This window comes from Sebastes fasciatus, chromosome 12, assembly GCF_043250625.1.
Source record: "Sebastes fasciatus isolate fSebFas1 chromosome 12, fSebFas1.pri, whole genome shotgun sequence".
NCBI classification, from domain to species: Eukaryota; Metazoa; Chordata; class Actinopteri; order Perciformes; family Sebastidae; genus Sebastes; species Sebastes fasciatus.
The window spans coordinates 24,348,969-24,371,657 of NC_133806.1; the positions used below are offsets into that span (position 1 = coordinate 24,348,969).

Below are 22,689 nucleotides of genomic sequence, written 5' to 3' on the forward strand. Positions count from 1 at the left end.
ATGTCATCTTATCTATAGATGTTTTTTTCTTTTCTTTTTGCAGTACATTGTGACTCTTTGAAGAAGCTCCTTATAGCTGCTGTGATTATTTTTAGTGCTGCAAATTGTAGTTGTGCAGACAGTCCACCACCAGTCGGATTAAGAGTTATGACAGACACCAGAGCTGAAACACCGAGACGCCACTGGGAGTCACAAGTGCGGCTTCACAGTTGGGAAGGTCATCCGAGGACTTGATGACTGGTCTAATAATATATTTTCTCCATCTCCCTGTCTGAACACAAAGTCTCATGTATATGCATGCACGTCCACACATTGCAAGGTCACACCGTGGTGCCGGACACTTCTCTGTTTGGTAGGGTTGCTTTTTGAGCAGAGAGATTGGAGACAGGCTGTTGATGTGTTCTCTGCTGGTCTTATCTACAGTTCAGCCGCAGGTCAACTAGTGACTGAGTTTTCCAGACACGTGTATATCTTATACAGGAAGAAACAGAATAGCAACAAGTCTGTTTCATGTGCATTTTTAACAGTTAAGTGGTTACCATATTGATTAGGGCTGCAACTAACTCTTATTTTCATTGTCGATTAATTTTTTGGATTATTTTCTCAGTTGTTGTTTGGTTTCATAACGAGAGTATGTGTGATTAGTCAGTGTCGTCTGAGGACACCACAGAGGTGTGAGGTGTGTTTGTTGTCTCAAAGTGATTAAAATGATTTAGTTCGCTGACAGTGAAGGGAGTCATAGCAGCCAGGTCTTGTCAGGACAGTTTCTCAGGGGCATTGGCATTAAAGAGCTCTGCGTGACAATTATACATGTCAAATCACATCGCATCACAGTCACAATCCAAGTTGTAGTTTCACATTTACATGAAATATGGCATTGTGCCGTAGTTGCCGGAGGCAGTATTAAGCTACACAAGGAAACATTTTGCGTGTCAGCAGAGGAGTGCATCATCTTCAAAAAGTTCAAGCTCCGTCGAGAACCGATGTCACGCTATCAATTTTGAAATATAATAGTTCAAATACAGGTTTGTCCACAAGTCATGGGATGGAAGTGGGCAGCTCTCTATGATGGCTGTCCTCATTATAGGCCTCCCTCTGAGCCGAACAAGCTTAGGTGGTCAACTAATTGTGACTTACAAGACACAGTAATCGACATCGACATCATTATGTAAGCTATAAGGATGATGAGATTGTTATAACGAAGCTAAACGCTTCAAATAGACTTTGGAGAGGCAGAGATCATTAAGGGCTCTCATTTAAATCATAGTAGGAACATAGTCGGATTAACATCATCTCACGAATCTCTTTATAATCGACTGTGGATCACAAATGATCAATTTAGGATAAGGGGATTTTTTTGCTACATATAACATTTCACTGTGACTCTGTCCCTTGCACTCTTTGCTTTCATTTTTTTTAACGTTGGTGGACTAAGAATTGAAGCTAAATTCATGTTGAATTTACTTTTTGCAAGTTGTTTGGATGAGCTAAGTAACTGAAACATAACTGTAAAACTTGTGTAAATACTTGCAGTATTATTAAGGGGGTTCTTGTCTGAACACTATATTGCAGCATTGTATTTCATCGGTGTAGTTGTACAATATTTTACACAATATGGATTGATGTCAGGGTTTTGAAACAACAATATTATCACCTCTCTTTACGATCATTTTCATTTAAAGTAATGAAAGTAGATCTTTGACCTCTCATGTCTGAGGGACAGGTTGCTTTATCCAGTAGTGAGAATGAGAACAGCTGCGGCACTAAAAACAGATGACCCAGTATTCCAGGAAGAGTCTAAAGCCATATTCGACTGCAGGAGAATCGGATGTTTACACATGCTTGGAGTCGTCATGGGGTCGGAGTTTACAGTTCTGTTTCTCCAGCTTAACAATCAAGAATCTGTGTCTGTCTTTATGAGAGTAGCACTGATTTAAATGATGTTTTGGAACGCTGAGTTCAGAGAAGCACAACCTTGTTTTTTGGGTTGTTGTTTTTTTCCAGCAGTGATACGGTAGGCAATCTGTTATTGTGGTTTGGAAAGCAAGCCATGTCTACATCGCCTCTTGTGATAAAGGAGTTCGCAGAAATTCTGAGTTTTCTGCTTCACTGCTCAGTAACAGAAGGTGCTTCTTGAGTAAGTGCATTTGTGCCTGTGTGTGTGTTGTGTGTGCAGGGAGTCTGAAAGATAAAGACAGAACAACTGAAGCAGCAGAGAATGAGAGAGAGAGAGAGAGAGAGAGAGAGAGGATAAAGAGCAAAAGAGGGAAACTGAGAGACTTAGAGGGTCACAGAGTCAAAGCAAGGTAGCATCAGGTCTTGTGTGTATTTAGGTTGTGCAACATTAACAATGCATAAGCTTTGGGATCATATTTCCAAAATGCAGTACAGCATGAAATCTGGTTGGCAGCAACCTCGCCTTGAGGACACGACAGGGGAAAAGTTCAACAGAGGACGAGCGACATTGAAGTTCAGATGGTGAAGTAGTAATAAGATCAGTGGCAGTAAGCAGGCTGTCTGTAAGTCTGTAATAAAAGTTTACAAATCTTATAAAATGGATTACCTACAGCTCAATATAGACTTTCAGTTTTTTATTACACTTTATTGGCTCCCATATTTTATTTTAACTGACATTTTTGAACTCCTGTCACCAAATGACACAGCAAGTTTAACTTGTCTTTCTACATTACTCACTGTAAACACCTTTTAAATGAATCTGTAATGTAGCCAATCAAGCAAGGTCCAGTACAACACAAATACAATTCTGGTTCCACACAGCACACTTTATTGTTAAACCCAAAGCCAGAGAAAGGTGATACAAGCCAGAGAGGAGAGGAAAGACATTTGGAGAAAGTCATAATTCACTTCACATCTGTTTGCAAAGACAAGTGAACCCTGATGTGGGATTTAAAATTTGATGACTGTCTCTCAGTTGGAAGCACACAAATGAACCAGGGTAGCAGTTACATTGTTGGAACTGTATGAAATAAAGTTGACAATAGATTACCCAAGACATTATGTGATTACTGATAAGGTGTTAATTTTGGCAGTTTGCAGTACTACCGTGAGAGACAGAAGTATAGTTTTAGTATTTTCCTCAATAAGCTTTCTGTTTGGTCTAAAATACATGTTTTTGTGTCTGGGCACCCGATTCGACTGTCATCAGGCCATTAAATGTACGTTATCAGTCGCTATAAGCACCATATATGTGGGTCAGTAGGGGCCTACTACGCCTACTATGTTGTAAAAGTGCATGAAACGGTACATTTTTTAACACAAACAGAAAGGCTTCTTTAGGTTAAGGCAACAAAACTACAACTTGTTTAGGTCTATGCAACAAAACCACTAAGTTATGTTTAGGGATAAACATTATGTTTTAGCTTAAAATAACTATGTTTCAAAATTGAAAGTAAAACTTAAAACTGCAGTGGGAAGAAATGGAGCAAATATGATTAGAAAAAAGTTATTTTTATTAAACAGTCACTATATCCTATATCCTGAAAAAAAATCATGTGCCTCTGTGTCCTCCGGTGCTCCTATAACGGCATCTGCAAGATTTCACAGACCGGAGGAAAACAAGCAGTCAGAGCTGATCTGGAGTCTGCCGTCCAGCTGCTGTATATGAGAGCCGGCTCTCAATCACTACGTTAATGCTTATTTCTCACCTCAAATGTTTTCAGAATCATCTCGTAGTGTACTGTTTAACTGTAAAATGATCAAGTTTGTGACCCGGCAGCCATGTTGAGATCTGTTGAGTAAATACCAAGCACTGCCCACCAGCCCATTATAGGAACGCTCTCTCTCTGAAATGACTTGTGATTGGTCAAAGTCTCCTGTCACAGGCTAAATTTTTTTAAAGCCTGAATACAGAGCCATGCGGAGGAGCAGAAGTCTAGTTATCTCTCAGAACACTTGAAGTACAATATGCTGAAAGGTTATTATGGAATTTTTGCCCAATGATGCCAAAAATATACTACCTACCCTCACTTTAACGCTTGTGAACACAAAGACAACTACACATCGTTGGTTTCACATGGGATGCGAATCCCAGCCTCCTGGGCCTTGAACTCCACCCCATAAGGAGTTTCACGCCGTCTATACTATAGCACCTGACTTCCGCTTCTGCTTCTGTCATAATTACTACGGTCGCTAGAGGTCGCTGTCGTGTTCTTTTATACCTTCATTTGGTGACCTACCATGTGAATAGATGATAAAAACCTACTATTGGGCGTAGTAGGCCCCTATTGACCCATATGTATGATGCCTGACAAAGCCTGGGACAGCTGTCTGGACTTGTGTGTGCGTTATGTGTAATGCATTGCATGCATTCAGTTGTGCGCGTGTGTTAAGCAATCGGAGCTTTCGGACCAATACTGTCCTCTCCTGTCTTCTGCGTTGCATGAATTTGTTTTTGTACGTGCTGCATTCCTGCCTGCGTCTGTGTGGCTTCTTGATTGATCGAGCTGGCTACGTTTTTCCCCCTGATGATCTGTCACTGTGTGAAAGTAGAGAGCTGGCAGCAGAGGGAGGCTTGTTTTTCATAGCCATCCATCAGTCGCGTAATTGTCTACAACGGTAGCTAACTTTAATCTGCTCTAATGCACAGTTCTGGTTCAATCAGCCAGAGAAAACACAAGTTGCTACTGGATCCGTGCTCAGTAATGAAGGGTTGTTCCTTTCTTTGCTTCTGTTTTTCTTCTTTGTTTTGCTATTCATCTGTCTTTTTTGTCTTTCATTTTTTTCTACCCCCTTGATATGAGCTTTTCCTTTGATGCAAACCCTCTCTATATCTCTCTTCAAATATTTTTTATTGAGCCAAGGATTATACGTTCAGCAGCACACCGTTGTGTCAGTGCTCATTTCCATTTACACAAATCGCAACACCACATTCTTTTGCATTTACAAATATGAAACAGTTAATAGAAAAAAGATACAGGATTGCATTTTGAGAACAGTATCACAAATAAGTAAAACCAAAGGGAAAGAAAATAAAGGAAATAAATAAGTAAGATAAAATTGACAAAGATAAAATAAATATGTAAATACTAAAATGAAGGAGACATAAATTATATCGAGAACCAGAGAGCAAAGACAGGAAGAAGGAAGGTGACCTGGCTCTTCCTGATGTGAGACCTCATTATAGGTTTGGAGGGATGTTTGGAGCGAAGGATGTTTACCCATTTGCCACATGGCTCCACTGCATCTCCTTGTACTCTGCAGGAACAAATCTTATTCTGAATCAGTTGGGAGCAGAGAAAAAAGGAGGCTACTGCTGCCAAAGCAAACAGGCAGCCCGTCCTCCGTTCATCTCTCAACTTCGTCCTTCATCCTTCCTTGCTGTTTTTGTTAATTTGGGCTAAAGATGAAAACAGCAGGTGCTCTGGCTCTAGAAGGGCAATGTGCATTTTAAATAAGTCTTCAAAATGGCCTTGATGTAAATGACAAAAAGATGTAATATTAGACCTTATATTCTGATCTTAGTCTGAAAAAAATTCAATTACAAATGCATACATTAGTAAATTAGAAGTATTGTGTTAGGAAAAATAGCAAAAACAGAATCTAACTACAATATTTTTGGATACTGTTGTATTGTATTGTACCGTTACCCAGTGTTTGGTTTGTCCGTTCTGGGCTACTGTAGAAACATGTCGGCCAACTCTTTGAGGAGACCCACGCTACCTATGTAGATATAAATGTCTCATTCTAAGCTAACGAAAACACAATGATTCTTGTTTCTAGGTGATTATACACTACAGAAAACATACTAAATATTATATTCCATTTCTGCCAATAAAATCCCCTTAAATGCTACATTCTGTGCCTTAAATTAAACAGTACATATAATTGTTTTATTTATTTTTTTAACCTCATTCTCCTATGCTGTTGTTGAATTTGATCTTTGACCCACAGCTGCGTACTAACAACATAAATACTGTTCATAATAATGTAGGACACGTCCTGTGCACTGTATGTCTGCTTGGTCTTGTAGTTGTGTTGGCTGAAGTGTACTGTAGGTATAGGCACAATAAGCTTTCTTTTGTTACGCACTGACCTTGAAGATTGTGAAAGTGTGAGTTAGGGGCCTGGAGTAGGGGAACACGTCACCCTGCCATTCTGCCTATGTAGGACAGGTTCTGTCTGCACTTAAAGCTGTCAAAACATCTTGTGTATGAAAGATGGGACAAACAAATGAAGTGAACGTATGTGTGTGTGTGTGTGTGTGTTAGGATTCCTCTAAACATGTGTGGCTTTACAGCAAACAGATAATCAGGATGTATTGCAATTTTAGAGAGGTAATCACTGCTCTGTTGTGGATTATAATTAGAAAGCAATCAGTGAATACCCTTTGTTATCCACACAGCATATGCATGTTATCTGATCTGCCTTTTTGTTGTGTTGGTTTGATGGTTGGTTAATCATTTAAGTCATGTGTGAAGGAAAAATTATAAACATTTAATATGTGAGAACTCACTACTGCTGCTCCTCTGATTCCTCTGAACTAACCTCTAGACATTCAACTCCAGTGGGTTAGTAGGACAAAGTAGACGACAATGGAACTGGGTCAGCCATGTGTCTCCTTATCCTTAGCTAGCCTCTTCTACGCCCCCTCCCCTTTCACACACACACACATACATTGTTAAGACATTTAACATAAAACTCCTCTCATCATACCTCCCACACAACCACACATGTTCATTATAACACACACACAATAACCCCAACACACGCTAACTGTCTTCCAGCCCACTGTTTGGATGTGTTTGACCTCTGTGCCCTCAGTGTTGAGACAGTTCAGCTGCTATTATTATCTCTGACACGCACATGCATACGCATACATCTGCGCGCACACACATGCATATATGAATGTCCTCGACATGCACAAGCAAACACACATGTACAGTCCCCTCTCACACACACACACATACTCCATTTCACATTCCACATTAGCGCTGTAATGTTGCCCTGTAACAAAGCCCCTCACCCATCAAGAGTCCTTCAAAACAACTGATGAATGGTCACGCCACCAGGTTGAAGCCTCCATGGGTGGCCCTATCTGATCAACATGCTCCAGCATGGGGCCTCTCGAACCATAGAGTGGAAAATTTAATGGACACACCAGACTGTCCTTGCATGGCCCTCTATGCGGCTTTGTGTAAAGGCCGCATTCCCTTTAACATATGCTCATGTCCACATATGTTGCGTTGTTTCTCAGTCGTGTTAAATCAGAGCCTATACAAAACCAAACAAGAAGGGTAAAAGCACAGAAGCATGTCGGTGGATTAAAAACTGCTTGTTCAGGATGTGCGCATTGATTGGTGGTAGTGCTCTGTATTGACCAGCTGTGATTGGTGGGAGAGACTCCGGTTACACGGTAAAATGTACCAAAAAATGTGTGCAATGTATTTATTTGTTTCATTCTCTCCACTACATTTTAGTTATGCCAAGGTATTAGTCAGAATAATGAAAAAACGTTAACACTTTCTATGACGCCCATGCCTATAATGCATTATAAACATACTTATAATGCATTACAATCTACTTATAGCACTGTATAATTATAGTTATAAGCACTCATAAATATTCATAATGCTTTATAACAATGATTATAACACATTATAAAGCATTTTTAATAATGATCTATAAGGTATAGTATCATAATACTTTATTATAGTTGGTCATTCACTGACATTTTTTTATAATACCAATAGTTATAATACATTAGAATCTTTATATATTGCATTATAATGTGATTATACGTTAAGTGTCAATTGTTTGCTTTAAGTAAAGTGTAAAAATATCATTAAATCTATGCAAGAATAACACACAAAACATTGTAAAAATTCATTTTTACTTTATGTTACATACTTTACTAGTGTGTTTATAATGCATTAAAGACATGGGCGTCATAGGAAGTGTTGCCGAAAAACATTTTTACTGCAGTGTATCCCGTCAATAATAGATCTAAAACAGTCTTCAGTCAAAGCACCACGTATGAGAGAGAAAAACACTGCGAAGAAAACAGGAAAGCTTTGATGAGCTGTCATCAAGTTCCCTATTTTGCTCTTGTTAGTGGAGTTCCTGTAGAACAAACAAAAACACATTGGCATGGAAACCAGGACGTCAGATAATCAGATGGTGGCTGATGATGACGTCCCTACATCCTTTGTTAGTCATCAGAAATAAGTGGACTTCTGGTGACTTGTTGGTTGTGTTTCTTGTAGTAAGAGTGTATTAAAATACACAGCGAGGAAGGTCTGTAGATATTTAATATACCAGAGGATGATCTGTCTGATCATGAAAACCTTACTCTTTGTCTCAATAGCCTACCTAAATACAATCTATGATTAATCAATTTCAAAACCAGTAAATGGGAATGGAAAGAGGTGTATCACTTACCCTAATTATTATACTGTGTCTTTCACAGTATAATGTGAAAGAAGTGCTCTATAGTGAACTCATCACTCACCTCCACAGATTTGCATTGATTTCGTTTGACACTGTTTCTGCTCGTGATCCGATGCAACATGACTTGACTGTACTTAGGGCGTCAGGACTTGAGAATCCACTTGACACTTTGGCATATCCTTTTGCTTTGTTGTGACTTGACTTGTGATGTCATACCACAAGGTTAACTTGAGACATGAGCAGAAGTGGCCAGATCCTGCCTCTAGCTCGCAGCAAAACATGCTGTTAAAAAAAAAGGCTTATCTTTTCTCAGAAACTGAAAAGATCATTTTGATGATGACATACACCTATTTTCCTGGGAGGGGGGGGGACAGCTGCAAATGTAAAAGCAGTAAACAACACACATAAACACAGTGTATACATAATAATATTACACCGTCAGCTTAACTTAATGTACACTTCGACCTTGAACGTGGTCTAATACAGAGTCTTGAGACTTGGCTACAGCCTCTAACAATCTTAAGTACATGCTGTGTTCCCCAGTCATGGCGCCAATAGAGACCATGAGAGCAACACACACTTAACCCTGCAACCCTTAACAACTCCCTAATCCATACAACCCCGGCTCAGCCTGAGATATGAGATACACCGTTCCTTCTCATGTGTGTGCACTCATACAATCACATTGAAAAGTGTGCATGTGTGTGTTGAAGCCACAGCTCTCTTCCTTTCATAGCAGGGCTTGGCTGCAGTCTTACGTTTCACTCTGCAGGGAACACACACATAAACACACGCACACATGCATGCACAAACACCGCACACACACGCACACATCCATCTTCATAGGCAAGTCAGTCATCCATTTCAGCTTCAACTTTGGCCCACATCCACTGGTATGTCTGTATTCATGTATGTATGAATGCCAGAGAGGGAGAGAAGCGCGAGACCAAGGAGGAGAAAGACAACCAGTTGGGGGGCCATTTGGATTTCCATAGCATGCCATGCACTGAGTTCATTGAGTTCACATGTGTGAACCCATTTGCCTGCAGACAGGCAAGGTGGCCTGATGTCTCTCTTGTCCCGCTGCATGATGCAACGCTACATGTAGCTCCGGGCATGTTCTCTGCAGAAAAAAAGTTGAGCTCAGCAGCAGCAATTGGTATTTCTTAGAAATAAGGACATACTGTTGAAACCTGTCCATAGCACTTTTAAATTGATTCTTAGAAAACTGACTTCACACCGAGTGAGATCAACTTGCACAGGCGGGTGTGAATGGTCTCATCTCCCGATGGAATAAAACAGATAATATCCCACTTGTTAGTTTGGTGATGATTCATAGTTTCATCCTATCGCCCCCCCTTTATTTCTCTCTCTCTCTTCACTCCTTTATCCTCCTCTCATGCAAGCTTCTATTTAAAAGATCCTCCCCAACCAGTCAAGAATGCATTGTGTTTTCTTTTTCCATCACCGTCATTATGAAAAACAGAAAACGGTCTTAAAGTTACGAAACAACCATTGTTGGATTTCTGTTGAACTTGTTCCCACTGAGCCGAATGTCACTTGATGTCATTTTACATTTTCCCCATCGCTGACTTCTTCCCTAAGTGACTCAAGTTGTATCTTGCCAATAGTCGTGTTTGAACCGAGCGTTGGAGATGTGGGAACAACATGACAAGACAGAGCTTCTAAATGTTTTTGTTTTGTGTTTGCACACACACGGAAGAAATTACATCAGTTTGCTAATACCTGAGCTGTCACTTCACCCCCTGAAGTGATTCAGTGATTAGGTATTATGAGTACAAGACAGCATTACATTTGAATAATGGTTGATGTCCCCTTGAAATATTATGAGAAACACCGCAGTAAAATACACACACAGTATCAATATGGACTATCACAAATAATACCACTGCTTCAACTGTGTCACTGCCAGACGTTATATGTCTTGTAGGATAATTTGAAAGGAATGTTGGCACTCTGATGGATTTGAGGACTCAGACGCCAGCCAGATATCCACTTGATTTAATTGCTCAGTGGTGAACTCTACTTCAGTTCTGGTAGACTAGGTTGATTTATGGTTAGACCATACAGACACATATATGCACAAGGTGCTCAGATAAATTAACTTTCTACCGTCTCTCTCCTTTTCTTTCACTTACTTTCTACCAGATGAGCCTCGGCTCAGAAAGCCAGCAGAGGAAAAGAAAGGCTCCAGCCCCTCCTCCCACCCCGTCCTCCATCACCCCAGGCCCTGAAGACACTTCGACCTCTGCCGCTCCCACCCCTGATAGCCTCGCTACTGAAACACCTACCCCATCCTACCGTAACAAGGCGGCGCAGTCAAACACTGCATCTGATGCCGTTGTGGTAACGCAAACAGTGAAACCAGTCCTCTTCAAAACAGTAGTACAACCTCCACCTGTGTGCGCTGCCACCCCGACCCCCAGCTCCCCGACCCCTAGCAGCAGCACCACCGACAGCCTGGTCGTGCAGGATTCCAGCTCTGAATTCAGCCAAGGCCTCGACGACTCAGACCCTGACCTAGACCAGGCCGTTTCCTACTGCAGCACCCTCACCAGCAGCACCGCGAGCGGGTCTGTTCTGGCCAAGGCCGCTACGAAAAGCTCCAGCAGCAGGGTGGAGGAATCGGAAAAGGCCAGCGGCGCAGCCGCCAAATTAAATCAAGAGGTGACCTCAGCCAGCAGCTCCAGGTCGGACACCGAGTCGGCCCTGAACCTGAAACTGGATGACGTTGAGAACAACAGACACAGCGCAATGGGTAAATATCTATAAAATGTCATAACACGCACTCAAAAGCTAGCACCTGACACAGATTTTAGAAGCAATGAGAATGAACTTGGCCGTTGATCACAGTGATGGTAAACACTCTCTGTGTACATTAAAGAGGTGAAACAGTCCTAGTTTCTTCTAGGTGTTTTTCCTAGAAAGTGTCTGCCCCGGAGAAATGAGCTGTCACATTGCTGCAACATCTGGAACATCAACTGTCAAGAATGACAATCATAACCTGGTGAAAGACTGTGTGAGTGTGCATGTGTCTGCAAGTCATGGCTGAACTACAGGAACTAGTGGAGCTGGTTTTCATCACAGCCTATGAGACAATACAGTCCTTGTTTCTCGCCTGTGTTTATCAATCCCTCACATTCTTCTTATCTTTCTCTCTTTTTTCCCTCTCTCTCTCCCTCTCTCTTTCTCTCTCTTTCTCAATCCCCCTCTTTATTTCTCTCATACGCATGCAGCCACTCACACAAACCTTCAAGGCTGGCAGATACAAAGACAGACGGATCCATCATAGATTTAAACAGGATCTACTTGAACTTTAGCTGGCCTCACATTGATCTTTATATGACCTAGATCTTTCTCCGTAGCAAAGTGAGATTGCAGCAGAGGGCTGTGGTGTCTGACAGGGGCAGAGATGAGAGAGCCGCAGACCTCAGGAAAAACAGGGATGAGGAAGGTGAGGGTACCAGAGTGGAGTTCAGAGGAAGGAGCATAGGAAGGTTTTGGCAGCGGGGATGACAGCGTAGCAAGGTAGAAACAAGGGGGACTAGAGGGGGTTTAAGGAGAGGAGAATGATGGACATGGCGGATGAAAGCAAGAGAAAGGATGAAGTATGAGGAGGTTATTGCATTAGTCAGGATACAACAGAAAGCACGTGGATCAGTAATACATCTACAGACACTGCTGACAGTGCAATACCTTCTCTTTTGCTTTGACTCACTCCCTATTTTCAGTCTTCTTTTCTTTTCCTTTACAGTGTGTGAGAAAGTATTCACTGAGTTCAAATGTGTATTTGTAGTCCTTTTTGTGCTGCACACAACCTCGACACCAACTTTTTCACATGCAGCGACTATAAAAGTAGATGTTCTTCAGTGCAGCCTGACAACTGCCCTTTGTTATACATAAGCAGTACATATTTGGCAGTGAATGAATAGCTGGTGCACACGTTAGGGCGAGACAACTACACCCTGCACGTACAGTGCGGGGTGGTGCCCTCGTGCTTGTATAGGCAGAGATAGAAATGTACACGGTACATTTATTAGGTTTCAGTTAGTCTTTCGTTATCATTTTTCATCACTGTAAACTGTATGGTATTTGCTTTTGGGAAGCTTTGTGGTGATAAAGATCTTCAAGCTTCACACTGTTAAACTAAAAGTAATACTGTAGTATAGAGTTACTCTTTGGTATTCTTTTAAATCTTGGTTTTATACCATTGCTTCTTCTAGTGCCTGGTATTAGGTAATATTATTTACCTCAGCTCGTCAAAGTCTATTGTACTGTAGAAGCTTAAAATATCAATTTAAAACATGCATGTGTAGGATGCGCAAATATTCGTTTCACTACTTGATCAGCTCGAAGCAGATACGTCCGTGTAAAATGTAAATTAGTGTCTTTAAATCTCGTCAACACAACCTCCACTGGTTGATATTGACAAAGTGATGTAGTACTTGTGTTTCTGAGACTGCGTCCACATTAATCATACGGTTATTTAGTGGAGCACCAAAAGGCATCAGTGCAGTGTATGTCTATGTGTGCTTATTTAGAAGAACATATGTGAACACAGCAACAATAATACGAGGGGGAAAAATGAGAAGAAATTGTTGAAGGATTAGCATCTCTGTACATTTTTAAGGTTTTATAGATAGGAAAAGAGCATTCAATCGGTCCAGAGGCTGTCAGGGTTGTGATGGTGTTGTTTATCATCTCAGCCCTTCATGCCGCTTCAGTTCCTTCCTATCGTCGACAGCAGAGTAAACAGATACAGTAGCGAGTCGACGGCACCTGCTGACTAAGACACAGCGCGCTGATGCATCACTAGTCCTATAAGGACATTTAGGTAGCTATATTTCAACAATGCTGTTTTACAGTCATTGTGCTTTTGCCCCCTACAACACAATATGTTATCCAGATCGACTTTGTCCCATTCATCAGTCCACACTTCTGTTAGCATCACCCGTCTCCGGTGCTTTGTGTATCATAGTCTGCATACATCACACATCTGTATTCAGCTACTCTTTCCTTCCTTTCTTACTGCCTCTTCTTACTTTAGCAGCCACATTGCCTTTTTTTTAATCAAGTCAATTAGTACCCTTTTTTGGGCATGAAATATGGAGGAAATGTTAGGGTGTGGGAGAGCTATTGAATGCAAAAACAAAATCAGGGATTTACCCTTTTAAGTAATAATCATATGGAACATTTGAATATCAACATAATGCTAATTTCTATCACTGACTGACATCACTTGTAGCTAGTCTGCCTCTAACGACAGTTATAAAGCTTTTGCGCTTTGCGCTTTTTGCAAAAACCTAGGCATCCAGTTTTAAAGCGGTAAACTGGCAGTTACGTCTGATGAAGCTGCCCGATATTAATATAATATAAATTCTAAATGTCATAAAGACTTTAATTTCCTAAAAATGTGTAATAGTTCACAAGTATTGGTTTGTGATTGAATACAAGTTGGAAGGTAGACAGAAACACTGAAAGCCACAGTGGCATGAGTGTACAGCTAAGAAGTAAAACAACAGATCTGTTCCTAGCACACATTTATTGTTACTCAAGTTTTTACAGGATTTATCTAAACTAAAAATTTAGCAACAAACCAGTTGTTGCTGTCGCTTTTCTTGAAACGTCAGCTGATACTCAACAGGCCTTTGTTGCCAAGGTTGGGCCCTCCACTAAATACAGCAGTCAAGTAAATTCCAAGAAATGTGAAATTCCACGGGAGCAATGGTAAAAAACCTCCAAATGAATGCACTGTAAACACAAGAGTAGCTTACAGCACTTTAACAGTGATAACCTCCGTGGCTCAGCAGACAAAGGAAGCAGTCCTGCACACAGAAACTCAAACTTCATCACCAGAAAAAATCCAAGGATAAAGAAAACCACTGTTTGAATAACAAGCAGTCTCTGAGAAGTGGAGCACAGATACACAGAAGCCAAGACGTTGCCAGAATATATAAAAAACAAAGATCTTGATGATTACATAATGTCTTCTGTGCTACTTTCTGTTTGATAAGGAGTTTGCATGTAAGATATTTGTTTCACATTCGTTAATTTTTATTACAAACATGACCATCAGTGCCTGCCATGCCTGCAAACTGTTTCTCCTACAGGAACCGCTGATCGACCAGCGCCGCCCAAACCTCGTCGCTCCGCGGGCCAGGAGCCACCACAGCTTGTCCTACCCCCTACCCTGTCCTCCCCTCCCATTGAGCCCACAGACAGCAGCTGCCCGCAGAGTCCCATGGAGGTGGAGGAAGCAGCTCCCCAGTGTAGGTTCCAGATGGACTTCCTCCCTCTCCCTTTTCCTTCACTCTCTTTTCTTTCCTAGAAGCTGCTCTCCCGTTTTTTTCTAACTTTTATTTCATTCCTCACAATCAGAGGTTGTATTTTCGCAACTATCCTTTACTGCCAAACCCCGTTTTGTGCGCATGTGCGTATGTGAATACTGTCCTCACATGCTTCAACTCTCCATCAGCTCCCCGGGAAGCTGAGTTGTTAAATGATACCGGGGCCATGTGAGGTCAAGGTGCTTCATATCTATAAATGTCAACCTGTTATGCCCTCTTATTTCTTCTGGGTCCAAAAGGTCAGGGCCAGGGGGTCAACACCAATCAACTGGAGTGCCTTTTTTGTTGCATTTATACAGTACATGGGAATGTATTAGATGTATAATGGAAGACATTGTTGAGTGATGCTGAACCGTACGTAAGCCACCTTTTCTGTATGTGTTCTTTGCATCGTTTTGTCGTCCTCAATGTCTTTCTTTACTTTTAGGTTTTTCTCTGAATGCAGTTTTTATCGCCACCCACGCCAAGTGCAATGTTCATGATCTATCCATCTCAAATCTCACCTCTTCTTTTCTTTACTCCCCACCCCGCACCCTGCTTTATAGTGTACTGCTGTGGGCCTATGCGTCTGCGCTCCAAACACTCCTGAAGTCTCTCTCTGGCTTGACCCCCCCATCGTCCGACAATCCAATCAGTTCCCTTTGCTTCTTCTTGGCCCTTCTTATTTCTGCTGGACCTCCCTCTGATGTTCACCACCCTCCTCTCATTCATTTAAGAAATGTTCTACTGTTTCTTCTGTACTCTTTTATATATGTTGTCTTATTGCATTATTTGAATCGTCCTCATTTCTATTACTTGCTTTCACTTGGTGCCACAATGCCTCACAGAAGCCACTTTGCAGTAAACCCAACTGCACCTGTGCTTGTGATGGCTTGGATTTGATTCTGTTAAGGACACAAAATGCAGCAAGTGAAAGCAAGTAGTGCTCTCCAATTTCACTTTTTTTTTTTCTTTTTTTTTACAAATGTATGTATATACCGTTGGTGGTTTTGTATTTCAACTTGATCCGCTGGTTTGTTATTGATTATGCATGAGATCAGAGCTGAGTTAAAAGTGGACACACAGAATGTGGTCAGAAGGCTATATACAAGGACAGATGAGCTAAACCCTGGACGTATCAGTTAACAGCGTGATTGATGAGCGACATGCTCACAAGAGGCTGTGAGGCGAGGCCATGCGATATCTATTCGCCAATATTTTGGTGATGCGATATCTGCAGATCAATAGTTGGACAGCGTATGTTTCTCTCTCTCTCTCTGTGCTTGATGTTGTGGCTTGGTTAAGAAATGTGACACCTGAATGCATGCTGCCTTTGGCAATATTATGGAAAGGGTGATCTATCAATGACATGTTGCTTTTAGGTAGTGGTGCCTCATGTATTTTAATGATAAGTGTATGAAATAGAAGACCTCTACTTAGAAAAGAGAATGACACTTAACACTGATTTGTTGTAGGACTTTTGTTATTATTATTAGTATTATTGTGAAGGCTTATAGTTGCATGAATGCTTCATGGTTTGTTTTTAAATGATGGGTAGGGATCCAAGATGACCCTTTTGTTGTGACACACTATGTGAAAAATGGGTGTTTGGGATCCAGAGAAAAACTAAGTATATCATTTGGATTTTTGGCTGAAAAAAAATGCAAGACACCAGAGTGGCCTTAAAGGAAGACTGTATCCTAAAACAACTTGTTTACAATTTTGAGCACTGTAGTATTAGATGCATGTTAAAAAAACGGCTGAATGCTCTTTTTGTGTGGTGACTATGTTAAGGGAATGGAGCCCTTGTTTTTATCACGTTACGATATGTGGTGTCACAGGATCTAATCAATTCATGTATGTAAAATATGATTTGCCATCTGCAAATTTAAAGCCGAGTTCTGGTTCAAATTTGTAGCGTAGTAACTTGGGTGGATGATGTGTACTCATTGAGCCTGTAGAGTTGTGATAATGAACACACACTTATCTGTAAAGGCAATCTGTGTTGTGATTGAAAAACATATACAGTATATATATATTTATGTCTGAAAGCCATTTTTCAATTAAACAGTTGAAGACTGGATCAAGATTCAAGGACTTTGGTTTGGCATTGTGCATGGGTTGCCGTGGATACATTTTGACAAGTAACACGTCACAGTATTGATTTGCTTAGGACACTTTTTGTTTGCTTTAACTGAAGCATGTGCCTAAGGTCATATTGACTTGGAAGTTTGAGAACTACATGTGGATGTTTACTTGTGTGTTTGTAATGCAAGCATATACATGTGTAAACGCATGAGAGCAGAAGACGGTGTGTGTGTGTGTATACGTGCACTTGTCTGCGCGTGTGTGTGTGTGTGTGTGCTGATTGTGGCTGTAGCTGGCATGACTAAGCTGTTGCTGGGAAGGAGCTGGGAGGACAGCCCTGTGAGTCATCACCACATCTCCTGGAACTGACTGTTCTCTCCACACCATTAGGACCAGGCCCAAAACTGACAGGCCCAGTACACACACACACACACACACACATAGGAAGACATATTGGAGCATAATGCATGCCCAAATGCATGCACACACTCACAGACACCTGGTATTACAAGCAAGGTCACTCACTGTTAAACTCATTTTCAAGAATCCCCTGTTGAGTTCCCAGTCCTGTGCATGCTGGGCCGGGACTGCTGAAAACCAAATGGTACATTGATTTTTATTGTCTTGGCCTAGAGTTCAATGAGATCAGTGACAGACTAAATAAGTTCTCCAAAACCCGCAGGACTGACCAGAGCATGACTGTACTAGAGAGATGAGAGGGTATGAAGCAATATCTATCTTTCACTGGAATCTAAAACAGTACTGTAAAAATCTAATTAAAAGGGTTTGTTTACAGTAATTCCACCCACACATCATTAAAGCTGTTTTATCAAGCCACAAGTGGTCGTGCTCCAGGCTTGTGTTTGTATATTTGGCTTGTGTTTTCTGGTTTGTGTGTGTGTGTGTGTATGTGTGTGGTGTCAGAGGAAGTATTTACGTTAGTTTCAACATTCATTCTGTTTTCTTCCATCACTTGCTCTCCTTGCTCTCTCTGCATCCTGTGCTTCTTTTCAAACAAATGTCCTCATGATCTGTTGTGGTGTTTTTGAAAGTCTGAAAGTCTGTTAAGGTTTGTGGATTTGAGAAAAATAAATGAGGCTTAAAAGTTTTTTGAAGTTAATGCATGGCATGAGTGGAAAAAAACACTCATTCTCAGTCCTTTTAGACTCCCCTTACACAACCTTAGGCCATTGGAAACCCTTTCATTTGAATGCTAAAGTTGCTAACAGTCTTAAAGGACAGTGATAACACCCAATACTGATGCTAAGACTTATCTCTATCCTCTCCCAGCTTGGCTCCACTCCATGCAAAGCTCCACAGCCAGTTCCCGGAAACCAGAAACTGGAACACCCGAGGAGGAGACCGCGTCCTTGGGCAGCAGCAGCGGTGGCAGCAGCCTGCCCGACCAGGGTTACGCTGCCTCCGAGGGCATGGCAGAGGGCGAGGACTCGGGCATGGTCAGCTCTCCATCTGACACCCAACCCACATCCCCAGACGGGAGTTTGTCTCTGGATGGAAGTAGCAGAGTCGGAGGAGAGAGACCGCTGGGACCCGTGCGGGACAATTCCAGTGACAGCGATGAGGGATGTGCCACCTGGGGATCGAGACACAGGTACAGAGGAAGTCATAGAAATCACTGGAAGAGGGGGCAAGGAAGTAGGGGTTTACAAGAGTGAGGGAGGAAAGTAGAATGTTGACAAGCATATACTTTATATCTATATTTACCTAATTTGCCGTATTTGGCTATCAAAATTATGCACAGCCTCATTTATGATGGTGAGGCACATTGAGACATCTGCATTGGCCTCAAGAGAATATGAATGACTCCCAGCGTCTATCCAGCCTCATGCTTCCCAGTATTTGCTTTTTGCAGACTCCTACTCATCTTCTACCTCGGATGTTTCCCATTGCTGTCACCTTTTACTTTTAAATACATTTTAATAGATCCTGGTTTCCTGGTAGGGAAGATAATACTGTACAGTACATGTGCCAGTCGCCTTGCTGTCGATCTGAGCCAGCCTAACCACCGATAACTTATACCTGCGTAGAGATGTATTAGTCAGATTCTTGCATTTGCTGAGCAAGTGTAGTTCCACACCTGTATTTTCACCTTGAAAGTGACACCCATCACTGTTTCAGCCAACTATGGAAGTCTTTCCACAGCTTTTAACTGTGCCAGCAGCAATAACCAAGAGCAGTTCCCGCCATGTGTTATATTTGAGTTGCAGTCAAAGCTGGCACCCTCAAACTTCAGAGTTTCAGAGTTATGGTTCTAGGCCCTTATTCAAAGGCTTTTGTGGAAAATGAATGCTGCCCCAGATCACTTTTCGCCTTTTAAGTTGTTGTGAAATGTGTATGGTAATGTGCCCAGACCAGGGATCCTGGATCAATGCTCTGACTCACAGAAACTTTATGAATCCAGGGCCTGGCCCGATGCTGCCGGCTCCTCAGTATTCCAGGAAAGCACTCTTAACCCTGTTTTCTCAGAATCGCTGAGGAATAGAGGACCAATCCAAGTCTCTTCTATTTGGTTTGGCCTTCTTGTTGCAATTTGTTATGGCTAATATGCCAGTAAGTCATGAGAATGCTCTGTTGAACCCTTGAAGAGCGTGAAGGAAGTTTAAACTGGGAATAATGTCTTTATAGCCACATGTTTCAAAGCCAGTAGGCTCCAATAAAAATGAAATTCAACTTTGAACAAGCGCTAAATATTTCAAATTAACACATTTATTTTCTGTCCTCGACTACTGAACTGCATTTAGCCTTTTGGTTTCTGTGGCAGATTAGTAACGGGAAGTGTGCCGGATGTAACAACAGCATCAAATAAGCAGTTCATAACAACTGTTTGGTGGTGACTGGATGAGAATTATGCAGTCCTGGGGAGAACTGTATTATGGCTGCTCCTTAAAAATCTTGTGGGATGTGTGTGTGTGCAGATGTCTTTTTGACACATGTTTTTATGCACCTTCCTCAGGCACAATGACATTAGCCCACAGGCAAAGCCAAGCAGGTTAAAAGACAGCTATGAAGATGACCCAGAGCTCACAGCCCAGCTCCATCAGACTTTGGCAGATTTTGAAGCAGACCTTGCAGGTGAGGGAGTCTGGCGTAGGCCACAGTTCACCCATAATATTAAACTGGATTTATAGTTTTTCATGGAGGTGTCCAAGTGTACATGCCTCCAACATTGGAATCGATATGTACTGTAGTTCAGTAAAGGATTAAACCTGTTGAACATCATAACACTGCAACACTGCATTTGTCTTAAACTTGAAGTAATCCTACTCCAAATTGATTATTCCAAACTCAGTTAATTTTGTTAAGTAATAGTCATGATAATCTTCTTAAAAAATCAAAATGTGCCCAAAGTACTGTATTATGTATTAACTCCTTGACCTGTTCCGCTTTTCCAGATCACATAGATATAGTCTCAGCGAAGGAGAGCCCCTATACCATGTCCACAGACAGCAATGAGGTGCCGGTGTCTGTAGTGGACATGGACGTGCCAGTCACAGCCATAGATGAAGTACTGGAGGACTATGAACGTCACATTGTCGAAAATGAGACAACGTCAATAACCAGGATTGAGTCAGCTGGCAGCAAAGGTACGAAGAACGATATGTCCAGTGCATCAGACTTTAGTGCTTTGGATGGTGTTGTTGACATGTTGTGCCTTTATTCGGGCTCAGTAGTATCAATACAATACAGTTAAAAGCAGTTATATATTTTTTCTTACCCCATCTTGTCACAGGTCCAAGCTTTTGTCATCAGTCCAGTGTGGAGCCACAGAACAAAAACAACAATGCTTGTACAGCTGCTGACAGTAATAAAAGCAGCAGTGCAAATACTAAGCAGCCGTGTCAACCTGAGCAGCGTAGGAAGTCACTGAAGAACAAGTCTACAGGTGATAAAAAGGAAGAGAAGATGCAAGAAACAAAAATGAAAGAGATGAGTGCTCCTGATACCAACAGTGTGAAAGAGGAGAAGCAGAGACGAACATCAGCAGTGAAATCTAATGTTGACCTGCAGAAACACAGCAAGCGCACTGAGACCAAACCTGATCCTGTGAAAAGTAACGCTCAGTCTTTTCAAGAGAAGAAGTCCGTTCTTCCACCGACCACTCAGAGACCTGCAGAGAGAGATGAAGAAACGCACAGAGTTTACCAAAATAACTCCAGCACCAATGCTTCACATGGTAAAATCACTTGTAACGTCACATCACGCTTCGGTATGAAGACTTTCACCGTGGTCCCTCCCAAACCTTCTGTCATGCATGCTGCTACGGGAGAGCCAGCTGTCAAATTAACTGTCGGTGCCATTAAGATTGACGATCAAGGAAACATGGTGAAAGGGGGCATCTCCCGGAGCAAAGTTGGTGGTTCATCAGAGTGTGGAGTTAATTCCAGTGAGGGGTCTCCTCTTCTTGGAAAAGCCAAAGCTTTTTGGAGCTCAAATGAGAGACAAGAAAGTTCTGTGCCCCCCAGCAAAGACCTCATTGATAAGGCTAAAGAGAGCACAGATGGCCTGCGAAGTACTCCCACTACAATCTCAGTGACTACTTTGAAGAGCGGTAACACCGAGGACCTAAAAATGACGCAAACTTCACATTATAAACCTGCAGAGAAAGCCAAGCCTAAAGAGACGGTTAATGAAGGAGCTAAAGAACCAGTGAAAGCCGTCCATGTTGCAAAAGAAGAGCGGTTAGAGGTGGAGAGCAAGTTTTCAGTGTCCAAAAACGTTCACCAGCCAAGTAATAAACCTGCCCTTCCACCTCCTTTCCTTCCAGACCTGACAAGAGACCTGTCCTTCCTCAAACCATCCAGGCGAACCTCAAGCCAATACGTGGCGTCTGCCATCACTAAATACACCCCAAAGACCTCAGCTAAACCCAACTCCATCCCTAATGTACATGACGCCTCTGCTTCTTTAAAATCACAGACTTTCCAGAGATCAGGTCGGTCCATAAAAGTGAATCCACACCAGTCGTCCCAGTCGTCACCGTCAGACAATAAGGAGAATGACTCTGCTTCTAAATCCAACCCGCCTGGTCCTAAGAGGTCCATGAGCTTCCCAGAGTATGTGTCAGAGAGCCAGAGAGATTTTGGAGAAGTGAGACCAGACAGGGGAGGATTTAAAAGTTGTGTTGGATCCACCAAAGGAAGCTCTAATACGCTGGAAACAGAGACGGCCAAGCATAAGCACATTCAGTCTAGTGGCCCCACCCAAAAGAACATGATCGCCAATAATGACAGCGATGATATTAAACAAATCCGACTCAGAAGCCCCAGCCCTGCACAAAGCCGTCCTCCATACTCATCTGCCAAACCACCCACAGTCTCCAAGACTGTATCCCAAGGCCAGACAAGTGTGAGTAAAAACCTGTATTAGAAATATTTCATATTAAAAAATATATATTGTTGCTATAAATGACAGTGTACTTATACTACACATCTTGTCTTCAGAGCACGAGGGACGTGACCAAGGCAGCCACCCGTCTATCACCCGATGCAAAACCACAACCCTCTATCACAGTGTCAGACGGAGGTGTGCCCCCTGGGCCTCCGCCGGTAACGGTGTTTGGGCCGGTTAAAAAGTTCAAACCAGTGATCTCTAAATCTGTTGAGAAAGACTCGTCTCTGCACAGCAGCCTGATGGAGGCGATCCAGACGGGCGGAGCCAGGGACAGACTCAAGAAGGTGAGATAAACATATTAGAATAGAGGGATGGACGGATGAGAAGGAGAGAGTGATTATAATGCCAACTGGAGCAAAACTATGGGGTTGCATTTACTGTACCCAACTACCAGTAATGGAAATACACTATATTCTTAATGTCACAGTGTTAATGA

At 42.0% G+C, this 22,689-nt stretch overlaps 1 protein-coding gene across 9 annotated transcripts in view; it reads left to right on the forward strand.

Moving 5' to 3' along the window:
* cobl (cordon-bleu WH2 repeat protein) overlaps positions 1 to 22,689 on the forward strand; it is a 58,870-nt gene that overhangs the window by 32,556 nt on the left and 3,625 nt on the right. For 8 of the 9 annotated variants that reach the window (XM_074654243.1, XM_074654248.1, XM_074654247.1 and 5 more), the window contains 7 exons: positions 10,576 to 11,185; positions 14,538 to 14,696; positions 18,132 to 18,453; positions 19,816 to 19,934; positions 20,255 to 20,446; positions 20,593 to 22,208; positions 22,304 to 22,537. In XM_074654243.1, coding sequence (XP_074510344.1) covers positions 10,576 to 11,185; positions 14,538 to 14,696; positions 18,132 to 18,453; positions 19,816 to 19,934; positions 20,255 to 20,446; positions 20,593 to 22,208; positions 22,304 to 22,537 — 3,252 coding nt within the window. The remainder of the gene's footprint in view (positions 1 to 10,575; positions 11,186 to 14,537; positions 14,697 to 18,131; positions 18,454 to 19,815; positions 19,935 to 20,254; positions 20,447 to 20,592; positions 22,209 to 22,303; positions 22,538 to 22,689) is intronic. The other variant, XM_074654250.1, reaches the window with a different exon arrangement.